The sequence below is a fragment of the Lycorma delicatula genome, chromosome 5 (genome assembly GCF_047948215.1).
Source record: "Lycorma delicatula isolate Av1 chromosome 5, ASM4794821v1, whole genome shotgun sequence".
Lineage (NCBI taxonomy): Eukaryota > Metazoa > Arthropoda > Insecta > Hemiptera > Fulgoridae > Lycorma > Lycorma delicatula.
The window spans coordinates 76583494-76603199 of NC_134459.1; the positions used below are offsets into that span (position 1 = coordinate 76583494).

A 19706-nucleotide genomic window follows, 5' to 3' on the forward strand; every position below is an offset into this window, starting at 1 on the left:
CTTTATTTTAACTCCTACTTTACAAAATTCTTTGGTTACATTGAATTTCATAAAATTTATTCATTGGTTTTTACCTTTACTATTGCCCGTGTTTTGCTGCCAGAAAATGGTATAACTATATAAAATTATTTATAAGAATATCTTAATTTAAAAAAAAGGATATTTAATAATTATCAATAAAAATTAAACGCTACAATAAAATTTCTTTGTTATATACTATTTAGTAGCTAAATTATAGTTAGTTCTAGTTATTAATAACATATCTTACAGCTGTAAACTTTCATTTTTAAATTATCACGTAGTATTCTTCATCCATTAAAATTTTCTGAGATAAAAGTAGCAATAGTCAGAGCTACTTTTTTAAGAGAAATGATCTTTGTTTTTTTTTTTATGAGAATTGGGTAACTTGCATGGCTGAATATCAACTAATTTATTGTGCTTGTAATGATATTCAACACGGTATATTGTGCTCAGCGAAGAAAAAATCAAAAAACATTCCTCTTTACACGTTCTCCAGTAATTCTGACATATTTTTTATTTTTAACAATGACATGACTTTTTTCGTAAATGATTGTATCTCATGTCAGGTTACTGAAGACATTTTGATTATGTTAAGACATCTAATACATATATTTATTTTCATTATAATTTTTAATTTTATACTGGTGTCACTCAATAATTAAAGATCCAATTTGTTTGGACCAAAATGATTTATTTAATCAATGTGACACTTTTTCACTTTTCAGTCTAATCTCAAGCAACATTAATACAGTTGTCTCATATCTAAATTAGTTTATTGATGATTGCTGCAAAGAAATATTTGTCTTGATATCAGAGCCAATTTATCACACTTTCTTTGACGTCGTCGTTACCAGTAATCTTCTTACCACGCCTCCTTGAATAGACCGAACGAGTGGATATCCGATGGGGCTGAATATCCGATTGTATAGGGAGTGAAGTAGCAGTACCGAACGCAATTTATGGATGGTTTCTCGAGTTACATAGCTATAGTGTTATTGTGAAGCAGAATGATTTCTTTGCGTTGAGACCAATGGAGTTTTTTCAACGCTGCTGGTTTTACACTTCGTCGATAAGCATGTTACACTAATAAGTGCTATTTATTGTTCGCCGAGCTTCTAGAAAATCGACAAAAATCGGGACTTATGCAGACCAAAAGATTTTTTTCATGATCTATCCCGCTGATAGTTGAGTTCGGAGTTATTTTTTGAAGGTAAACTTGAGTGCTTCTACTCCATGATTTTTTGATTTGGGTTCACAATGGTAAATCCCTTTACATTGTAGGTTAAAATACTCTGAAAAAGAATAATATTACTGCTAATACCATTGTTTCAAGTTTCAATACCGTTGTGATCCGTTTCTGTACTATTAATGCACCAGAGGTGGTGATCGAGTAACCCACCGGGTTGGTATAATGATGAAGGCGTCTTCGCAAATCAGCTGATTTCGAAGTCGAGAGTTCTAAAGTTCAAATCCTATTAATGGCAGTTAGTTTCTTTTATATGGATTTGAATATTAGGTTGTGGATACCGGTGTTCTTTGGTCGTTGGGTTTCAATTAATCACATATCTCAGAAATGGTCAACCTGATACTGTACAAGACTACACTTCAGTCACGCTCATATATATCATCCTCATTTATCCTGTGAAGTTATACCTGACGGTTATTCCTGGAAGCTAAGTTCGTTTTGATACTTTTGTCGCTTGAACAACCGTATTCAGCACTTCAGTTTTCCTCACTATTTCGGTTCCGGCATTGTTTCCTAAAAAGAAATTGTAAACACTGAATACAATTTCCCTCGCCTGACTATGAACCACTGTACCTTTTCCTCCTAACAATCCAACAAATAGTAAAAATAAATCACTAACAGCTATTCACTTCTAAGTAAAATATACACCGCAATAAATATTGCTGTAATAATCACTTCTAGAACAGAATTTCAAGCGACATATGACTCTTCATAGCGCAATGATTAGAGTAGATTAAAAATAAGTAAATGAAATTCGTAGAATTGCGTATTGGATTTACAACAATTCTTAAATAGCACATTAATTATGCATGATTCTGCTATTATTAATTGCTATACAACAGGAGGTAGGCCAAGATCACAACATCAACATATAATTTAGAATTAAATTCAACAATTACATATGCTATAACTTTATGAAAAATAGGTATTTTTTATGTATTATCCTACCACAAAAGACATATAAAAAATGAAAATGTCTTTAGTTTGCTTATTACAGAACCAATGCATGCAAAATGCTAGTTCATAGTCTTTCAGTCCCTGCACCAACATAATTGCCGATATATTTATTTGCATTTTTTTCAAAGAAATCTGATGGAATTTTTAGAAGATATTTCACTTGCAGATAGAGTGCACATGTGGTTCTTCAATGATGGCGCACTTGCTTATTATTTTCGTGATGTGACGAATCATTTAAATATCACGTTCAGTAAGCAATGAATTGGTAGAAACGGACAGTAAAATGCCCATCTCGATCTCCCAATCTCACGCCAGCGGATGGGGTTGGTTGAAGTCGTTAGCCTATTTCGGTTCTATTGACAAACAAGAAAAATTGAGACTTCGTATAACAGAAGATGGAGCTAGTATTAGGAATAATAATGATGCTATTTTATGTGCTCGGCTAGCATTGATTCGCCAGCTGAAGTATGGATTGAATAGAATGGCAGCCACGTTGAACAACTGCTTTGAAGAAATGCTAGGAGATTTATCAAGTAACCTTTTTGATATTTAATCATTTCTAGAAAGAAAAAAAACATAAAGTATGTTTTTTTTTATTTTTTTTCAAATCTATCTTTTATTCAATTTTTCTGTTATTAATAAGTTTTCTATTTTTTTTTCATTTACATTACGTTGTTCAAACATTGATGAAAATGTTCTGTTTAAAATCGTTTCACTTTTCCGATCCAGATTTTTGTTTTGTTTTTTATTAGAGTTGAACTTCTCAAAGTTGTGTTCAATTATAATAGACGTAATTTGACGTAATTCTGTGTGTGTGTGTGTGTGCGTGAGTGTATATATATATATATATATGTGTGTGTGTGTGTGTGTTTGTGTGTGTAATTGTAAAGCTTTTAAATTTTCGAAACCTCTAATTTAATTAAATAATTTATTTGGCTATTCATTTTTATCATAAAACTGATTTCGTCTTTGCTGCACATGTATATATGTTTCCCATCATATTTTGGTTGCACTGGTACTAATAGTTAAGAATAATAATTTTGATCTTTTTACATCTGGTTATGTCCAAAAAGAGTAGTAGTGGAAATTTTTAATTTTATAAGCCTGTCTATTGCAGGTTTAAAAAATAAATGACTTAGTTTACTGCAGTTCAATCATATTATCTTTTTTAAAAAAAATTGTATTTTTTTATTTTTTGTTTAACCTCCGGGTCCGCAGTAAAGTAATTCTTTCCGCAGAGGATGAGATGAGTGTTTTGTATTTTAGCGTGTATTAAAATGCTATCCCTGACCGGGATTCGAACCCAGGACCTCCAGGTGAAAGGCTAAGACACTCGCGCCACGGAGGCCTTCTTATTTTTATAACTAAAAATATTTAGAAGCTTCACAGTTTTAATATAAAAGATATATAAATAAATATTTTTTTTATATATATATATATATATTTGTTTTATATTTATGCATATATACATACACACTCTGTTAATAGATGTATCGTACTTTATTTTGTATCGAGTATGTAAATTTTTCTTTTGATGACTGCTTACCATTAGTATCGTATTTTTTTAATCTTTCTCTCATTTTTTGTTACCTTTTAATATATTTTTATGTACATAGACATACATACACACACACATATATATATATATATATATATATATATATATATATATATCAGTTTACACACACGCTCGCTCTCTCTCTCTCTCTCTCTCTCCCACTCTCTCTCTCTCTCTCTCTCTGTCTCTATCTACCACACACAAACACGCTCACACACACATTCATATTTGTGAAGATAAAAGTGCTACGTATAGGTATACCATCATTCGGTTACTTCATGAACTTTTCAAGACCCGTGTGCGTGTAGATGAAAAACGTGACTAATTCATGAAATGACGTTGCAAACGAATAAGTCAGCGATCATATCGCTAGGGAATTTAATTAGTCGCGTGTTTTGATAATTGAGTTTATATTTGTGTTACTGGCATAATTCAATATCGATTGATTAATATAAATTTCATAACAGTTTTTTTCTACCTTTTTGAAAACGCAAACCCTTAAAATACGATTTTTATTTCTTTTTTAATCAATAAGTTTTCTATTTAATTGGTTACATTATTAAAAACATACTAATATTAATTTTTTATACTTTTCATTTAGACCTTGTTGTTTTGTCTTTACTAATATTTCCCGTTTTATAGATTTTAATTGGTGAAACAATTCAGTAGGTTGTTATTTCCTGAATGTTGAAAGTAATAAATAAATTGAAAACTAAGCCTACCTCTGGCGTAAATTGTATCTATTCAGACTTTCAAAGGAGAGGTCCCGGATTCGAATACCGTTAGGTTTGATATTATTTAGAAGCAATAGAAATTGAATATAATTGTACTCCCTGTTAGATATAAATCAATCACATAAAAATACTGAAATTTTGAAGTTTAATGTATAGTTTTCTCTAAGTGTAAATAATATATCTATTTTACCAAATTATAAATGATGTTACTTATTTCGTTTACGAATGACTTAGATATTCGATGAGGTTGTTATAGATAATTATAAAGAAGATTAGAATACAATTAGACCACAATCGATGCATAAATTTATGCGTTAACCTTGTGCTCCTCAAACATTATCCATGAACCCACCGGGTTGGTCTAGTGGTGAACGCGTTTTCGCAAATCAGCTGATTTCGAAGTCTTGAGTTCCAACGTTCAAATCCTAGTACGGATTTGAATACTAGATCGTGGATGCCGGTGTTCTTTGGTGGTTGGATTTCAATTAACCACACATCTCAGAAATGGTTGACCTGAGACTGTACAAGACTACACGTCACTTACACTCGCACATATCATCCTCTGAAGTAATACCTGATGGTGATTCACGGAGGCTAAACAGAAAAGAAAAAAACATTATCCACAAACTTCGAAGCGTTGCCTGTATGCGCATGTGGTAAACTCTGTGGTCCTGTAAGGAGTCCAAGTGTGACACAGGGACCTGAAAGTGGGGCACAACCGGCTCTTGCTGGAGGGGGTTCAATGCCCGGTCGCGCTCCGGTTGGCGGCAGCGTATAGTTCCGTGTCCACAGAGGCAGTCATGGTTGTTGCGTGAGTCATCCCACTTCAACAGTTGACCCGACACAGGGTGAAGGTCTACGAGGGAGACGATCGGAAGGACTCTTTTGAGGCGATGATCGTTAAATGGCAGGCATTGTGAGACACTGCCGGTAAAGGGCGATAGACCCACCGACTCATCAGGGACATAAGACCGTGGCTCGGGAGTGAGTTTGGGGAGCTGAGCTATTGGCTCACGCAATTCTTGACCGGCCACGGGGCTTATGTTTGGCATGAGGAGGGCAGAGGTGAGGACTGCCCATACTGCGGAGGCAGGGACACCCCTGAGCACATGGTCTTTGAATGCGGCAGGTGGAATCATGAACGTCGGGTATGTGAACGGCTGGTAGGGCTGACTGTGGAGATGCAAGATGCTGTCGATCGAGCATTGGTGCACGCTGATCTCGCAATACGTAGCATGGACGATTCATCAGAAAGCTTAAGATGCGAGGGGTGAGGGACAGCCCTCTATGGAGTCTCGTTCATCTGGGCTTCATCGGATGGGTGGCGGTGAGGAAGCAGGGGGACTCCTGACCCCCAAAACTAAAAAGATCGAGTCCCGGCATGGGTGCCCCGTAAGAGGCCAGATATCAAAGGACTGATTCCAGGTTACCGGGTTGGGACGGCTGGGTACGACATAGCCGGGCCTGGCGCTGCTCATTTCCTGTGGTTAGAGGCGATGGCACCTCCCAGGGCCATGTTTATGCTTAAATGCTGAAAGAGTTCTGGGAAGCAGGGGAAAAGAAGGCAAACAACATTAAATCAACTAAGGATAGATTTCCTCACGGCATTATCTGGAAATGACGATTTTTATAGCAACATTCAGTCATAGAGCTTAATTAAAATGATAAATCGTTATACACGTTCTATTTAAATAACGATTAGTCAATATTAATAGCTTCTTTTTACTGTAATTCTTAATTTGAAAAAACGTTCAATATATCTTTTAAAACAAAATTTTATTTTATGTATTTAAAATATAATAATGACTAACATATATGCTTAAAATTAGATTAATTTACGTTTAGTATAAGAAAGAAAAAATCTAATATCATTAAAAATAAAATGACGAGATAGGTACATTTACAACTAACTATATTGTTATTTACATTTTGAATTGCCTTAACTTCGTTGTACGAATGGGACAATTTTAACGTCAGAGATCCATTCGTTTTTTTTTATTCTTGTGTCTTGTCTGTTCTTGTTCTTTAGACCCTAATTTGTGTCCCATGAGTCGTTAATCTCGTTGAAAATCGGTCCCCAGTTCTTTTTCTTACGTCCCCTTCTTTTTTTTAGCTCTGAAAATCACGCAATTTAACGGTCTCTGAAGACCGAAGGATCTACTCATTTCTTCTGTGATTGGTTTACTTGTAAACTACTACAGCATTTACTATATATATATATATATAAAAAACGAAACTCTACTTTTCATTAAACGTTTAATCGATTGTTGTTAATTTTATAGTTAAATTACAATAAAATTATCTCATTTAAAAAAATTAAAATCTTTGATAGTAACTAATGAATGAATGAAATCGTTTAATTACTGGATTTATAATAGTCTCCCTTTAATTAGAAAAGTAATTTTTGTTAAATTTTAACATCATTGAACGAAAAGTATTCATACTTTTTTGTAAGATACTTTCTATTGATTAATGTGATGAAATATACTCTATAATTACAAAAATAAAATTTGTTTTAGATTGTGACGAAAAATTTAGCTTCAATTTATGGTTCTAAATTAACTTAATTGAATTTAAAATTATACTATCAATATCACTGGAATACCAATATCCAATCAGTATGATTAATACCAATGGCAGTGCAGAGAAAAATTAGATAATATTGTCTTACCTTTTGATTTTTAGCGTTTTCTCTTTTCAAACGTAATGATGTCGTATTTCCTGTAAAACAAAAAAAAAAACAAATTTTATTAAACAGAATCCTGTTTTTATTTATAAATCAATTATTATTTTATTAGTTAGCTATATCAGTAGCTCATTTTTGTAAAGTGTAAGGAATCTATATTTTAATCCGTAAAAATTATAAATTTTTTTATTAGACTTCAAAATGTAAATTATGTAAAGAATTAAATGAATTACTTTATTAGAAATAAAGAGGTATATTAACTGTTATTAAAACTGGAAATGGGATTACGCTCCAAAAACAGTTTATAAAGTATTTTACTTAAAATCCATAACTAGACGTTCATTTCGATTTTTTTTTAAAATCATTAGATCCTTTGAAATGGGCCAGCTAATTGGTGTAAAGGTTAACATGTATTCTAAATTAGTTGATCTCGGGTTCGATTTCCAGCAAGAGTCGGGGAATTTTTTTTATCTATCGTTTCATTCTCTGATCTTCGTCGTTAAAATAGTGTAAAAACATGTTTGAGGTCAAACGAATAAAAATAAAATATATATATATATATATATATATATATGTAATAAATTTTAAATGTAAATAAACAAAAGCAATTAAAATAATTACTAAACAATGTAAAACAAGGATTATTAGCCAGTATTTTAGAAGAATAAAAAAATAAAAGTAAAATATTTACAAACAACTGTTGCTGTAGGTGTAAGTTTTAGGCAATTCCAATCAAAAAGCTTTTTTTTTCTTTTTTTTTGTTAAAGAGGTGGGGAATCCCATTTACGTATGGATGCTTAAGCAGTGTCGGGCTCGCTAACAGGGTGCCGCACGATGTTATTAATATGCGTATGTAAACCTGCGCACTACCGACTAAACCGCTACCCCTGGCTACCATCCTTCCTGGAACCGCTAACGAAGCATTCCTTCTGGAAGGGAGTTACACGCCCACTCACATACGTCATAGTGCAATAATCAACAGAAGCACATCAGTTACAGCAAAACAACAGCATACAAGAAACATCACCATATGTCAAGTAAGAATGTAACTATATGTAACTACATACTACACACAAAGAAGAAAGTCACACAATATCTGTGGATGCCAACAGATACGGGAGCGGAGTGTCCGCGGCCTCTTCACGTCAAGGCGATCCCCACATGTACGAGGGACCCCTAGTCGCTCACTCACGAACCTGTCCGCACCCGCACTCTCCGACGCCGCCCATTGTTTCGTGACTCCTCCAATGCTTGGAGGTCTCTCATCATGATTTTCACATACGTAGAGATCGCCTTCTAGTTTTCTTTCTTTTCTATCATTATGTTCATCAGCTCCTCCGGCTGGAACATCACTTCCCTATCTAGTACGTCAAGTAGCTCTGTCCTAGGTCCTTCGTATCTCGGACAGTGGAAGAACACGTGGTATGGCGTTTCCTCGTATACCGGGCAGTTCTGTTCATCGTCGTGGCCGTACTTATGAAGGTATGCTCTGTATACCAATTAGAAACCCTAAATTTACTTTAAAAATATCTAAACCATTTATACCTCAATTCAGACTGACCATCACGACTTAGCGTACGCCTCTTTTTTTTCTCCTTACCCCCCTGCACTGGATCAACAGTTAAGCATGGCTCAGCGCAGGGACATGTACTTGAAACTCAAACGAGGGTCGCCGGTTAGATCTGTTCTTTTGATTTTGCCCGTAGCGGGGTACACCATTTCTGGCTTCCTGCCCGGGTTCGGGTATTTTCTTTAATCGTCCGCTCAAATGAGGGAACACCATTGCTGGCTTCCCCCACCGGTTTGGAACGTTTATTTTCCAATAATCTCCACCGTTCACAGCGATCTGCCGAAAACTCGGAAAGACAGAGGATTCAGAGTCCCCCCCCCACATCACCACCACTAAACAACCCAATCAAGCCCAGACGAACGGCAACTCCATGAGGAGCTATCCTTCACTATCTCCTTGCATTGAAAAATGCCGGAAATAAACCCGGCTATCGTCTGTCCAATAGCATCTTGATAACTATCAGGCCAACTTGAGACATCGGGCTAGCCGACGTCCCTATCTCCCACCTCTCGGCTATCCGCCTGCGACACCGGAACACCACATGTTCAGGGGTAGCCGCTGCACAATACGGGCAATCATCATTGTCCACCCTTTTTCTCCCCCACACATAAGCCCTGAAACCACCGTGGCCTTTTAGGAACTGGGTCAGTCAGAAATTGACTTCCCCAAATCCTCTCCAGTGGATTTGGGGAGCGTACGGCTCTTAGGTAGATGTAACAGATAAAATATATTTCAAGAGAGATTGAGAGAACATGAATATTAAACCAGTCCCTGCCCAGGAACTAAATTTTATGGCTGAGGATTATACTCTAATATTCTTGTTATTAATACATTCCATGATGGAATTTTTAACAAATTTAAACTTAAAAACAGATTACTGTATTTTTTCCCCTATTTTTACACAATGAACAATGAAGTAACTGTTTCATTGTTGATAAATTAGATTTCCAAAATATCCAAGTCATGATTGTTAAGTAAATTTAAAAAAAAAAATATTTTTTCCAATAAATTAATTTTGTAATCAGTTTCAAAATAATGGTGGGCTAAAAACCAACTTTATTCGAGATATTCTGCTTTTTAGTTAGCCATACTTATTAAAATTTAAAGTTTATCTTAACAGATCAATTTATAAAAGTAAAAATTTATAAAACAATATTAGATAATTGAATTCGTGGTCAAGTTGAAAACAGAAACATATTTATCAAAGAATATCTCAGGAAGAAGTTAAAATTTGAAAATTGCGAACTTAAAAAGAATTTGTCAATATATAACATTGAAAAACTAATGTTTGAAAAAATAGAGTTTGGTGTGAACTATATAATCTTATCTTCACATTACACAGCCGTTTTAATTTTATTGTGGTTAGAGCTAACATTACACTAAATAGGATATAGTTCACAATTTTCTACAAAGTTAACAAAATATTTAGAAAAAGTATATGCCGTTACCTTTAAATAACAATTAAGATATAAAACAATTTTTTTACTTATTTTGAAATAAGAATCATTTTCGCCCAAAAGTAATAAATTATATTAACATGTCACAATCATTTTTTTTATTTCTTGAAAAGAGGGTGATGTAGATAGGTTAGGGCAGAGAAATAAGTTTTTTTACTCTTAAGTGCAGTAGTCAAAGGTATAAAGTTATAAAAATTAAAAATAAGTTTGCAATAAATAAAATTGGTTGATACAATTATAAAGATGAAATTATTTCCATTACGTAAGAATTTAAAAAATATTTTAAGCAGATCACCAGGAATAAATATTTTTTTAAAAAATTGTTTGCATATCTTCTGCATTTGAATAAAACTCCATAAAGATTCATTTATTTATTGTTATACAAAAAAATAAAAAGACATTTAATTATTAGATAGAAAAACAGTTTGCACGTATATGAGTAATAACGCTGAAAAAAGGGAATTAAATATGAACTAGTATAATACTTATTTTTTAATATAAAGATAGTTATTTTTATAATATCTTTATCTAGATAAAAATTTAATATTATTATGTCTGTTTGATTGAAGATTGTAAGTGAAACATATTTAATTATAATAATTACCACAGCTTTATGTTTAAAGTTTCGTTTCATAAAGTTGGTATTACCCTACAATTGTTATTAATGTTTGTTCAAATGCAATGACAGCCCTTGCATTATTTGATTTTAAACTTCCACAAACCTTGTCAGAAACAACAGAAATACTGTGTAGTAATAATAATAATAATAATGAGTATTAACATAAAGAGAAATTCTCTTGCGAACCCTGTTTAAAATATCACCTTATAATAACACTATATGAATATATTGTTTGCAGCATGTTGTCTTAGTTTACTTCAACTACAATTGTTAACAAAAGCAAACCTTATAGGCTGTAGTATATCATTATTGGTCAAATAATGTTCATGTACATCGTATAATAAATGACGGTATTTTAAATTTTAATGTGGAATGAAATAGATTTAAATACTGATTATTTAATGCAGGTATTATATGATTTTAAGCGATTCTCAAATGTATGATTTCTAATCTTTCTGCATTTATTATTTAGTTTTATTCTAAAACGTTTTTAAAACATTTTATTATTTAATCATAATCATTCATTGGATTCTGTATGCTTTCCTTTGTGTGTGCACGAGTACGTGCGCGGCAAGCAAGAATAACAGATAGTTACAGTAAAGAATATTAAAGGACCAAAACCATAATAAAAAACCCCTTTCGGCACGGGGAAGGCGGAGGTAGATTTCACCGGTGCTAAGTAGGGAAGAAAAAAGATTTCCATCTTAAAATTAAGAAAAACTTCAAATTTACTCAATACGACAATGGTTGCATGTGAAAAAACTTTTTTCAAAAAAACTTTTCCATTTTCTTACAATTCCAGCAAAATTTTGGTCATCTCTTGCTGTAAGGATCGGTCATATCAAAAATTGTTACAGACAAAATTTTAGGTAATGTTAAGAGGACTAATGACCACTTTAAACCGATTCGATACTGTGTCTAATGAGGGAGATATGATTTATTTGTCTTTTCAAAACCCCATTTTTTCCAACATCTGAGCCAATGATTGGTGATATAAAAATTTTTACTTAGATAAAATTTAGGCCCTTACCCAAAGAATAGCAAAACCTTTAAACAAATTCGATATTTTTACTTAATAAGAAAGTTACAGCGATATTTCGTTTTTCTTTTCGTAAAAGCCCTCCAATTTTTACTCTCATGGTCCGATTTGCCCATTAACAAACTCGACTGAGATTTTGGGTCGTTATATTTCATATATAAATTTGAAAGTGTCCACAAGAAAGTGTAATATATATATATTTATATATATAAATCACCGTCAGTTCAAAAGTTTATATATATATATATATATATATATATTATTCTTTATATATATATATATAAAGAATTTATATATATTTGTGTATACATAAAATTTTGAACTGTCGATGGTTTTGGGGTCTGGAGGATGTGAATCGCAAAGATATGTCGAAATTTTCCGGAAGTCGAATCATGGTACTCGTTATAATAGGTAGCTTTCTTATGAAATCTACCTAAAATGAGTCAATAAAAATATAATAATGACAGTACTTCGTCGTGACAGTCAGTAAAAGAATGTTAGAATACTAGAAAAGTAGCAATGTCAATAGATAATGGTTTTAGAACCTAGAATAGTAACATTGACTGCCCTGAGGTAGATATTCCCCACGTCCGGAACACAACATCTACGTTCCACGTCCAGGGCGGTAACAGCTGTACTCAAGTACATTACATATAGCTGGCTAACGGGGTTCCGAGTGTTGTTTCTCGGATATACCTTCTTCGGTCGATTTACATCTATAGGCCGAATTACAGGACTGGACTTTACGGCCACCTGCAGATAATACATTTTTAACGATTACGGAAATGGATTTATACCGCCTTTAGAGCTGGCGATGTGGCGGCCACGGTCAAAGTTATTTGCAGGTGTAACGGAGACCTTTCGTCGTCCACATGCCCCCCGCGATGGCAAGCATGTAGTTAAGGTGCCCATGTTCGGAGCATGGGAGCCCTGAAAGCTTCGGTGTGTAGGGGCCTGGAGTCAGTGCAGAGACTGCGCATCCGCTCTCTGCCAGGACATATGCCGGTTCCACCGGAGTACCGGAACGGACCTCCAGGGTTGGTAGCCCTGGAGTGGGGGTGTACCCCGGCGGCTAGCCTTACTACAGAAGGGATTATTTGTTCATGAATTTTCCTGAACAAACCAACGTGGCAGAGGGTGCACGTAAACACCCTCGTTTAGAACCAGCCGTTTCGCCTGAGGCAAAACGGAGGAAGAGTACGGAGAGTAAGAAGATAGAGATTGGGGCTAGAAAAAGCTTACAAAAGGCTTTTTTTAAAAGTAGTAATGTACCGAAACCCAAATATTTGGTCATTACAAAGGAGGATGGAAATTTCTCGAGGGTGAGTCCTTTTCTCATCGCTCGAGAAATAAACAAATGTGCTGGAGGCCCTGTTAAAGAAATAAGGAAAACTTTTACGGGACTTCATGTAGAGACTGTTAATGATATACAGTCTCAGAAGATTTTAGGGCTGAAGAAAATTGGAGAGCTAGCGGTACGTGTTGATCCCCACGGCACGCTCAACACCTCAAGGGGTGTTGTGGTCTGTCGGGATCTTTTAAATTGTTCGGAGCAAGAGATTGTAGAGGAGCTGGCAGCACAAGGAGTAATAGAGTGCCGTCGATTGAACATGAGAAGGAACGGTGAGGTCTTACCCTCAGCTTCTCATGTCCTCACTTTCAACCGGCCTACTTTGCCAGAAAAGATAAGAGCGGGGATTCACCGTTTGGATGTGCGGGCATTTGTCCCACAGCCGATGAGGTGCTTCAAGTGCCAACGCTTTGGCCACACCGCTCTTAGATGCGAAAGACCGCAAATATGCGTGTGCGGTGAAGAGGTGCATGAGGGAGAGCCATGTAAAGAGCCTCCTACATGTATAAACTGCAAAGGAGCGCATTCTTGTAGATCAAGGAATTGTCCTGTCTACAAAGATGAGGTAGCTGTGCAGGAAGTAAAAACCCTGCAAAAAGTCAGCTACTTCGATGCAAAAAAAATAGTTAACGCCCGTAAGCCTAGAGCAGCAACATCTTATGCTCAGGCTGCGGCTACTGTTCCTGCTCCTGCTCCGATTGCTGTCGATGAGGCACAAATTATAAATAAACTTGCTCCCACTTTGGCTAACATGATTGAGAGGATCATCGAAAACAAGATGAAACCTTTTGGCAATAAAGAACTTGTTAAGCCAAAGATAGTGATACAGCCTGCTGAAGATAAGTCGATAAAAGTGAAAGTTGCTCCTCCAGAAAAGAAAACGGACAACAAACCTGAATGTCAAGTCCGTCTCAGCGAGATCCTCGATGAAAAGAAAAAGGCGATACCTACAGAATCTGTTATGGAGGCTCCCAAGCCTCCTGTAACTGAAGTGGCCTCTAAGCCTCAGAGGCCACAAAAAATCACACAGGGGGGGCGAGTGTCCCCCCTCCCACAGGCGGTGACCGGTGCGACCCCCGTGTTGGGGAGCGGCCAGGTTGCCGCCTCTCAATCGGCGCCTGAAACCGGCGCCGATCCATGCCCGTCGTCGTCGGCGGCTTCGGTGGTCTCCGATACGGAGACCGGAAGCCTTACAGGCGACGACCTTCTCCGCGAACACGATGCTGTTCGTAGGATGGAGAAGAAAAGGAAAAAGGGATGGCCGAAAGGAAAACCCAGGCAATAATTTAATTAAAAATTAAAAATTAGCGAGTCGATTGTACAATGGAACATCAATGGATGTTTTTCAAACATCCATGAGCTCCAACGCTTGGTACATGACGTAGACCCGATTTGTATATGTCTGCAAGAAACGCATTTCCGCCGAAATGAAAATTTTAAATTAAAAGGATTCGATATATTTCGGCGAGATCAACCGCCAAATGTAAGAGTTAGAGGTGGAGTAGCTATATTAACATCGACTAGAGCTACCACCGAAGCGGTTGTTCTAAACACCAACCTACAAGCGGTCGCCGTTAGAATGAAGCGACCGCTTAAGATCACTGTGTGCAGCATATACTTACCGAATTACGATTGGAATAAGGATGACATAGAAAGATTACTTTCCGAGCTTCCCCCACCTGTTTTACTGGTGGGTGATTTTAACGCTCATAATTCTCTCTGGGGATCGGATCGAGTAGATCCCCGTGGAAGAGAACTGGAAGGGTTCCTGATGAATTCTGAACTTATTATTTTAAAAGACGGATCAGGAACCTTTTTCAATGCCAGAGATGGATCGACGTCCTGTATAGATCTTGCACTTATAAGCGGATCGATAGCACCGAGGTACAGCTTCCATGTTATAGACGATCTGCATGGAAGCGATCATTTCCCGGTGCAAATTGTAACTGATGTTACTAGAACAATATATCCCATCCCTAAAAGATGGTTATTTGAAAAGGCAGACTGGACGAGCTTCACAGCTAGAACGATGCTCCCAGAAACAACCGGAGTTATCGGAGACGATGTCGACGCCATAACAAATGCAATAATTGAGTCGGCATCGAGATATATTCCCAAAACATCTGGGAAACTTACAAAGAAACCCGTTCCATGGTGGAACGATGAAATAAGTGAAGCTATAAAAAGAAAGAAAAGGGCGTATAATGCCTTTAAGAAGCGTCCTAGTATAGAAAATCTTGTTGCCTTTAAGAAATACAGGGCGTATGCAAAACGTGTTATGATAGATTCGAAAAAACGATCCTGGCAGCAATACGTGTCATCCATCGACAAAACTACTACTGCATCAGATGTTTGGAGGAAAGTGAAGGCGATTTGTGGGCGTAATGATTTTACTCCCATAACTAGCCTTCAAGATGAAGATGAAATAAAAGATACTCCATATGAAATTGCAGAGCTGTTATCCAATCATTTCGAAAAGGCCAGCAAAACGGCCAACTACGAGGAAGGTTTTCGAACCAAAAAAGAAGAACACGAAGGTCTACTAAATTTTGGAACTGAGTATAATTACTCATATAATGTACCATTTAAAATGGAAGAATTCGCGAAGGCGTTGGAAAAATCAGGTAACACAGCTGCTGGTCCGGATGAAATCCACTATAATATGATCAGGCAGCTGAATACCACTGCAAAGTGTAGATTATTAGAACTTTATAATAAAATATGGCGGGATGGAACGTACCCGCAGCAGTGGAAAAAAGCTCATGTTCCAGTACCAAAGAAAAATAAAAATTTAACAGACCCCAATAGCTACCGTCCTATTTCTCTGACGTGTGCTATGGGGAAAATATTGGAAAAAATGATTAATAATCGACTCGTCTGGGTTTTGGAAAAATAAAACCTGATATCACCGTATCAAGCAGGTTTTCGACAATACCATTCTACCACTGATCAAATGATCAGCTTAGAGGACATTATATATAACAGCTTTATTACAAGGAAACATTGTGTCGGAGTCTTCTTTGATCTTCAGAAGGCTTTCGATATGACCTGGCGTCATGGTATAATGCTCCAGTTACATGAATGGGGCATTCGTGGCAATCTGCCTATACTGCTCAGCAACTACATGAATGACCGTACCTTCCAAGTACGCGTCAAAAATGAATATTCATGTGAAAGAATATTGGAAAATGGCATACCGCAAGGTTCGCCGTTGAGCGGTACCTTGTTTACCATTGCCATTAATAAATTGATATTAGCCATTCCAGTAGAAATCAGCAAAAGCGTCTATGTTGATGATCTGGCAATCGTATATGCCAGCAACAAGACTGCTATGGTGAGGTACAAACTGCAACGAGCGATCAATGCTCTAAATGAAGTTGCAAGGAATACAGGATTCCAATTCTCACCAGAAAAAACGTGCTGTGTACACTTTTGTAGGAAGAGAATTCCTCATCAAAGTCCTGCTCTGACAATCGATGATAATCCAATACAATATAAAGACAGCGTAAAGTATTTAGGACTAGTATTGGATAAATCCCTTACATGGGGATTACATATACAGGACTTGAGTGTTAGATGCAAAAGAGCCCTAAACATTATAAAATGTTTATCGAACTTAAATTGGGGCTCAGAAAAAGAGACATTATTGAGACTATACAAAGCATTGGTTCAATCTAAACTAGACTACGGATGTATCGTGTATTCATCCGCTAGAAAGTCGCACTTAAGAAAGTTAGACGTAGTTCATAATAGCGGAATAAGATACGCAACAGGTGCTTTCCGCACAAGTCCGGCGGCTAGTCTGATGTCTGAAGCCGGAATAATGCCACTACATTATAGAAGAGAGATCCTCTTGTTAAGATATGCAGCAAATATATGGGCATTCCCTGCTCATATAAATAATAAATTGTTTATGAATCATCCCATGGCTGCATTATACGAACGTCGTGCTACCTATTCCAGACCAGCCGGAATTAGGTATCACGAATTAAGAAGAAAATATGAAATTGCTATACCAGAGACACTAGCAATTTCTACTAGAGAAATACCGCCATGGCTCTTGCCAGCGGTAAATACAAGTTTGGATCTCTCTCAAGGAGAAATAAAAAAAAAACCAGCAATGATCATCCAGCAGGAATTTTTAGCAACCGTCAGTAGTTACCAAGAACATATTAGAATTTATACTGACGGTTCTAAAACCGAACATGGTGTTGGATGCTCGATATATGTAAATGAAGAAGCCCACTCTTGGAGACTGCCAGATGTGGCCAGTGTCTACACGGCAGAACTCACTGCAATTCAGCAAGCTCTTCGCTACACTGAACACTATTGCGAAGAGAGAGTGCTAATATGTTACGATTCATTAAGTGCACTCGTCGCAATTCGGAACAAGAACATTAAGGATGTCCTAATTGCAAACATCCTGTCCATTTTATACGTTCTAAAACAACGAGGACAGCGATGCGTATTTGTATGGACTCCAGGGCATGCTGGTATTACAGGTAATGAAATCGCAGACGAAGCTGCCAGAAAGGCAACAGTCTGCGATGATTTGGATGCATTTCCTGTAAGAGTGGCAGATATTAAAAACCGTCTAACAAATATAGTAAGAAACAAGTGGAACGCTGAATGGAGGAGTTTAAATACAAAATTAAACTCAGTTAAAACTTCTCCTTATAAATGGAAAAGCGACTTTAAATTGACTCGCCGTGAACAAGTAGTGGTGACCAGACTTAGAATCGGTCACACGCGATTAACAAATTTATATTTGTTAACCGGCGAAGTGAGACCAATGTGCGGTGTTTGCAATAAAACACTGACAATCAAGCATCTAATAGAAGAGTGTACCATATATGAGGACCTCAGAAAGAGGTTCTGTTTTACAAATAATATTAGTGCTGATCTGGATAATGGAAATGAAGAAAATATAGTTGCATTTTTACACGCCAGTGGACTTCTTAAAAGTCTGTAAAATGGAAGTTTAAAGCTGTGGTAAAAGATACTCTAAGCGGTAGTTATATATATATATACATATAGAAGAAAGAGGAAAGATATGGTATTGAGAAGATTAATTATAATTTTAAGTTCATGGTCTTTTGAGAACCTATCTCAAATTTTAATATTGGGGCCCTTTACACCCCGTAAGTGTTTGTGATTGTCCTTGTCTTTCATGTTTTAATGTTTATTGTGAAGTTTGTGTTTTTAAATAAAATGTAAGGGCCCTTTACACCCTTACATATGACGATCCCTGATGGAGATAATAATTTCTTTTAAAGAATGTGACGAGGGCTAATGACCTTAGCAGTCGATGCCCGTAAAAATTCAGATAAAAAAAAAAAAAAAAAAAAAAGTAACATTGACAATACATACACAGAGTAGTAACAACGCTAACAGGTAACTAGAACAGAACACTGCACACTGTACAAAATAATTTTGTAATCAACGCCGAGGTACGCCATAGGTTTGTGTTATTTTTTTAAGATTTATCTTAAAAAAACAAATATTTTCCTAAATGTAGGTTTTTTCTGTTAGTAAAGATTATTTTTATTTTTTATGCAGGTTGCCAAAAAGATAGAAATGCTTATTTCAACTAAGAAAAGACGATACTTTTCAACCACAATAACAATAATTTATTCTTATAGTTTATTATAATAAAATAATCTAGAAATAAATATAGATACTATATGCTCATTTCAATTAAATGTGTCATGTTTGTTTTTCAAATCTCCCATAGTCACTATTTATTATTACACAAATCAACAATGTTTGAATATTATATTTAAAATTATTTTGAATCTATTTGTACTATAGTTATAATCATGAATATTTTAGTACTTAATTGTTACTCGAATTTGAATCAACCTTCTGTATTATTGCAATATCCATGTACCCTTTCTGTATCGATGTATTACTGTCATGCAATTCAATCATAAACATTGATATACCCAATTACGACAGTAAAATAAATAACACAAAATATTTGCCAAACATAAACGTATATATTCTGCTTTGGTAAACGTATATTTCGTACCGCTGTTATTTGATTGTTTCTATTTTATTTAGAAATTTAAATAATGTTTTTGTAATTGTATTGCAATTTGTATTATCTTTATTATTATGGCCTTTTTCAATTGTTATTCTTCTAGTATGTCATATTCGTAACTTTTCTTAGAGTAAGTTAAGGTTTTTAATCTTTTATTTCATCTATTCATCACCCGATCTAAATTTTTAGTAAAATTACGGGTAGCAGTTTACACAATAAAGATGAAAACTTCTGGCTTCTTAATAAAAGAAAAAAAATACAATTTTGTAAATTATGAAAAAGGTCAATCTTTTTATTTAAGTACCTATAACTAATAAAACTTTAGAAAGATGAAACATAGAAGTTCAATCCGAAGTAATGTTGGTACTGGTAATAGTATAGTGCAGAGGATAGTGAACCGCATCTATGGGGGGATAATATTGTTT

At 35.5% G+C, this 19706-nt stretch overlaps 1 protein-coding gene across 1 annotated transcript in view; it reads right to left on the reverse strand.

Moving 5' to 3' along the window:
• LOC142324457 (uncharacterized) overlaps window positions 1-19706 on the reverse strand; it is a 948409-nt gene that overhangs the window by 502692 nt on the left and 426011 nt on the right. The window contains exon 4 of the mRNA XM_075365286.1: window positions 7188-7237. Coding sequence (XP_075221401.1) covers window positions 7188-7237 — 50 coding nt within the window. The remainder of the gene's footprint in view (window positions 1-7187; window positions 7238-19706) is intronic.